Source organism: Azolla caroliniana, unplaced genomic scaffold, assembly GCF_043228905.1.
Source record: "Azolla caroliniana isolate FFs.n. ecotype wild unplaced genomic scaffold, voAzoCaro1.0.p SCAF_2, whole genome shotgun sequence".
In the NCBI taxonomy this organism is placed as follows: Eukaryota; Viridiplantae; Streptophyta; class Polypodiopsida; order Salviniales; family Salviniaceae; genus Azolla; species Azolla caroliniana.
In genome coordinates, this window is record NW_028230437.1 from 14,616,021 (window position 1) to 14,621,789 (window position 5,769).

Sequence of the window (5,769 nt, forward strand, 5' to 3'; positions counted from 1 at the left end):
TAGAGGTGATATTAAGCGAACTCCCCTCCTCCGGAGGCCCCCCACCCCCCATTTATGAAGAAAGAGACATGAAACAAAAAAAAGCAAGAGATGAGGCAATCCATTATGCATGGAGGTCCCCCATATTATGATGCTCTTGCTCCACAAATTGTGTCATGTCTTACCCATGCTTTTTTGGCGCCCCCTGTTTTTTTACTTTCTCTTTCTTTTATGGTTTCTTTGCAGTTGTATGTAGTGGGCTTTATTATTTATTTATTTATGTCTTTTAAGGTTAGTTTGTTGGAGGTCTGGTCCTGACTGTGTGAGTGAGTTCAAAATTAATCCAAACTGACCCCAAAGTTAGGGTTTACTTACAAGCAATACATACAACATACTTAGACATAATAATGCCCAAACGACGCGTCACAAGTTGCTTGAGAATGCTGGGTATGAGTATGAGTACGAGTATGAGGAGCATTGCCTCTGACATCAAATCCATGAAGACAAGAAGACCTCCTCATCTTCTTCATCATCTTCATCTTCTTCTTCCCCCTTCCCCCTTCTCTTCCTCCTCCCCTGCTTCTCCTTTATTCCTTTCCTCTAACAACAACTCCACTGTTCTTCATGATGATCCTGCTGCCATTCATGGATTCAACGCCATTTCTCACTATTCCCCTAAGCGAAACCCTATTTCTGAGAAACCCACTTCAGGAATTCCCAACCCTGCGAAAACCACTTCAGAAACCCCCAGAGCTGAGGGAATCACTTCACAAAAACCTGAAGCTGAGGATACCATTTCAGGAAACCCTGATTCTCAGATACTCACTTCACCACGAAACTCTACTTCTAAGAAAGCCTCCTCACCAAACCTTAATTCAGAAACACCCACTCCACCAAACCTTAATTCCGAGAAACCCACTTCACAACACGCTATTCCTCTTACAACACCCGACAACAATGGGCAAAGCCACATGTCCACCTCTGCCTTCACTGAAACAGGGGAGCCTTTATCGTCATCATCCCCACTACTGTGGACGCCCCTTCTTTTGGGTCTTCTACTATGGACATTCCTTCTGCTCACTGGCAAGGGGATAGCTGTAAGCATCACCATAGCGACCCACCTAGCTCATATTCACATCTTAAACCTTAGATCAATGCAGAAGAAGAAGAAGGAGAAGGAGAAGGAGAAGATTAAACGTCAGGGTCAATCCATGGCTATAAACCAAGATACGAATGTGTTTCATGGAAGTGATCAAATACGGAGTCAATATTGGAACAGGGTAGGAGGGCTCACAACAGGATCTCATTCGTCTGGCTCTCTTCGCATACCAAGTTCAAGTCTAAATCATCCTCCTCTTCATGATTCATGTTTGTGTTTGAAATTGTCATTAGGGATTATTAATCCATTGCACATCAGCTCTGTGGTTACAGAGAAAGACAAGGTTCTTCAAACAAAGACCTACTCCAATATTAGCTCTAAAACAATCACATTTACACCGACACTTAAGCTTCAGCTAATGATGTTAATGGCCTTAGTCGGGCTCTTCCATGGAAAGATGATAGCCATGTGTGTGGCCCCTTGCTGCATTTTACTGATCTCAATGTGCTCAAAACTGTTTTACAAAATGATTCACTAGATTTTTATTTACATTATCAAGTACATACTTTAATGAGGATCAATCATGTCTCTAGGTAATATATGTAAAGCTATCCCCTAAAACCTAGTTAGTGTATATTACATATAATGGTGTGAGGGACAGACACTCATCGACGTTAGAATGTAATGTATGCAAAAGAAGTGGACGATCTAATTGGAGAGTTTTTCTTGGGGAGGCCACATGAATCTCATGAAGTTTTAAGGAGCCACATGACATACATACATACCTATGTATTTATTTATTAAGCAGACTTGAATTACTATGTCCAAGGAAGCATTATTAGATTGAAGCAAATGAGTGGAAATCTTCATGGTGCAAGGAACAAGAATTAGGCCATCATGCTTGGACATTTGATATTTTAGAATTTCAATAACGTAAGCTTCCCGTGATGTAGGTTACACGCGCTCTCTTCCCTTGAAGATGATAATCTCACTCATTTACTACATTCATGAATCTTTAACGATCCCATACAAAAGAAAGCTTGATATCAGTATAATGCACTTCCATTACCCAAGGTTAATTTTTGTTGATCCTCTATTAACATCACGTCATTTGAGGGGAATTGATTGTTTATGTCTCCATGTTTATATAAATGATGATATACAATGGAAATGCAACATGTTGGAGATGGAAAACGAATGCACTTTGGGAGTCCAATGGTTTACAATATGGGGCTCATTTGATGTTTTGTCGCATCTACACATCGTACCATACAACCAAAATGTTGGTTCTATGTGTTGAGAAAGCACATCAAAACATTTTATTTATGTGTTGTGGGCATTTGTAATGTCAAAATAGCATATATATCCATCGGGATACTTTCTCGTTTGTTGTTGGGAATATCTAAACGATGCAAAAGACTAGCAGTTTTAAGTCGTTCCGACTTATTAATCTGACATTGTAAGCATTGAGTCACATATTTATGCATGTCATAGCACATCTTAGGCCAAAAAAAAGTACTCGAGATGAGAACGAGTGTGCGTTGTATTCTAGGATGATCAGTGGATGGTGCATCATCACATTCATGAAGAATTTTTTGGTAAATTTGGAACACAGAACTTTCCACTACGGTAGAGCAAACCGTTTGTAATGTGAAAGGTCACCTTCGAGGGTAGGGCACTAGTAATGACATGTAAACCAGATTCGACTTTTCTCCAGTATTTCGAGAAATAACTGTCATCAATGTATTTCCCTCGAAGGTGATCTAAAAGATCATATTTTATTTCCATGAAGCAATCATGTTAACTTCTTTAATGCGACTAAGAGCATCCGCAATGGTGTTCATAGAACCCTTGTGAGACCGTATGGAAAAATTAAAATCTTGCATAAGGTCAGCCCAACAGCTGTTACGACCAACAAGATCTGGTTGGACACAAAAATACTTCAATTATTGATGGTCTGTTGTAACCACAAATTGATTTCCATAGAGATAATGCGTCCATGTTTTTAGTGCATGTATTACCTACCACAAACAACTCTTTCTCTTGGACTGAATACCGAGATTGAGTAACATCACGCTTTTTACTTTCAAAAGTGATAGAGTGACCACTTTGATAAAGGACAACACCAATAGCATAATCATTAGCATCGGTTCGATTTAGAAAGGCTTAGAAGGGTCTGGTAATAGAAACATGGGAGCTTGACACACATGGTCTTTGAGTGTCTCAAATGATGTGTCAAGTTTTTCATTCCAGGTAATTGGTTTGACAAACTTACGTGGATGACATTTTCAAAGGTCAGCTAATGGTGTAGTCAATTTGGAATAGTTACGAATTGATTTACATTAAAATCCATCAAATCCTAAGAATGAGTGAAGCTCACGAATATTACGAGTAATGGGCCAAAGTTTAACCTTTTTAATACGAGAAAGTTCAATTTTAATGTCATTTTCTGTAATTAAATGACCTAGGTACACAATAGATTTTTGGAAAAAAACACATTCTGAATGTTTTGCATAGAAAGAGTTGTCATGCAACTTTTGCAAAACAAATTGAACATAGTGAACATGATCTTGCAAGGTACGACTATATATAAGAATATCATCCAAGAAGATGACAACAAAATCATCGAGTTGATCTCGAAAAACGTCATTCATCGCTTGTTGGAATGTGGCTGGAGCATTAGTCAACCCGAAAGGCATGACTAAAAACTCATAATGGCCATAGCGCGTACGAAAAACGGTTTTAGGAATATCATCTTCGGCAATGCGAATTTGATGATAACCTGTTTGTAAGTCAATTTTCGTAAAATATTGGGCCCCATGCAAACGATCAATCAAATCATTGGAAGGAGGTAACAAATATGCATTTTTTATTGTCATTTTATTCAAACAATGATAATTTATACACATTCACCATGAACCTTCCTTCCTCTTAACTAATAGAACTAGTGCACCCCAAAGTGATTTACTATGCCTAATGTGGTCCATACTCAGGTATTCCTTAAGTTGTTTAGCGATCTCATCCTCTTCTAATAGACTAAATCGATAAGGTGGAATGATCACAAGAGTAGCACCGGGGATGAGTTCAATGTGATGGTCCACATTACGTTTTGGTGGTAAAGTAAGCGGCAATTCGTTAGGAAACACGTCTTGAAAATTGTCTAAAATAGATTCGAGTAATTCTCATTCATAATGTGGTAATTGTGTGTCGTCAATATTAAAATAATAAAATTGAAGTGCGGGATCAATTACACACGAATAAATTGATGAACTAGAATACTCACTTAAAGATTTATAAGACATAAGTGAACGAGAATGAAGTTTGGAACATTGAATAAAATGTTTACAATTATTAAGTTCAAATGTGATTGAGTGATTAACCCAATCAATGGACAAAGAAGGGTTTTTATTAGAAAACCAAGGGTATTCTAAAATGACATCTATGGATTGTAGTTTCATAACATGAAAGTCAAGCTTCTCCATATGGGTATCTATTTGAATTGGCAGTTGACAAACAATGCCACTGATGTATTAGACACCTTCATTTGCCATGTGAACTTGATAGATATGATCACTTGCGTTTATGTGGAGTTGCATTTCTTGCACTAAGTGATCATTAAGGAAATTGTGAGAACTACTAGAATCAAACAAGAAATGTGCTTGTGTTCCATTGATATACCCGAGTGTTCGGAGTAAATCATTAGGTTCAAGTAAATGTGAAGGAAAAGTGCATTCACATGAACTTAAGTGGTTGGTATGAACTTCAATAACATCAAAAGACTCACATGTGTGACTCGTAGATTTGTCTTGAGGACGGGTGTTCATTGACTTCCTCTCAAGACGATGACAAGTATCCTTTGTATGGTCCCGCTTCTTGCAATACGCATCGAAGAGGTTTAGTTTCTTTGAGTCGTGGTCAAGACTATCACTGGATTGCTTACATTTCCCAATGAACTTGACATTTGGAGTTTTGGCGAACTCAGGTTTATTATTCTGGTCTTTCTTGGAAGTCCTATGGTATTGGAGTACAATGTTGGGTGGAAGCATGCGAATGGAAACACTATTATAGCTATTTAGCTGGTAAATTGACCACAGCTAAATAGTTTTTTTTATAGCTAATTCTTAGTAGGAAGATCTTAAAGATACGTATCATTTATGATGGGGATGGAAATATTAGCATTTATGGTCCACCGTTTAGCTAGTCTTTATTTGAGATCAAATTCTAATCATCCCTAAAATTGCCAAAATATACAAATTACATGTAGCTAATTAGATAGCTAATTAGCTATGTCAAGGACATAGCTAATTGTTCCCATTCCCATGCTTTCACCCTGTTGACTGCTTCCTCGAAAGTTGTGGGGTCCTTGTCATGGACAATCCAATGGTAATCGCCATTGGGAATACCATTCAAAAAACAAGTGACAAACCATTTCTCACCCGTGAGTCCTGATTTTTGGATCTGGGTCCGAGCATGATGCACATAATCCTCGAGAGACGTAAATGGTTTGCTTGACAACGTGAGCAAGTTTTACGCTTGTTTAGTTTGAGAAGGTGGCTGCAAGAATTGTTTCTTGAAAATATCTACAAAACCGTCCCAAGTTGTGGGTAAGTTATTTGCAGTCCTTAGGCCACGCCACCAAGTAGTAACTCGACCACCAACTCATGACCGACATAACCAATTTTTATAGCATA

The 5,769-nt window shown here is 38.2% G+C and overlaps 1 protein-coding gene across 1 annotated transcript; it reads left to right on the plus strand.

Annotated features, from left to right (window-relative positions):
• Positions 1–298: 298 nt before the first annotated feature.
• On the plus strand, positions 299–2,404 carry LOC147867405 (uncharacterized). Its single transcript, XM_087315186.1, has one exon. The coding sequence runs from the start codon at positions 387–389 to the stop codon at positions 1,614–1,616; it is 1,230 nt and encodes a 409-aa protein (XP_087171312.1). The 5' UTR covers positions 299–386; the 3' UTR covers positions 1,617–2,404.
• Positions 2,405–5,769: the final 3,365 nt, after the last annotated feature.

Excerpts from the sequence above, each read along its gene's own strand:
- LOC147867405 (XM_087315186.1), top strand. The coding sequence starts at position 387 with ATGCCCAAACGACGCGTCACAAGTTGCTTGAGAATGCTGGGTATGAGT.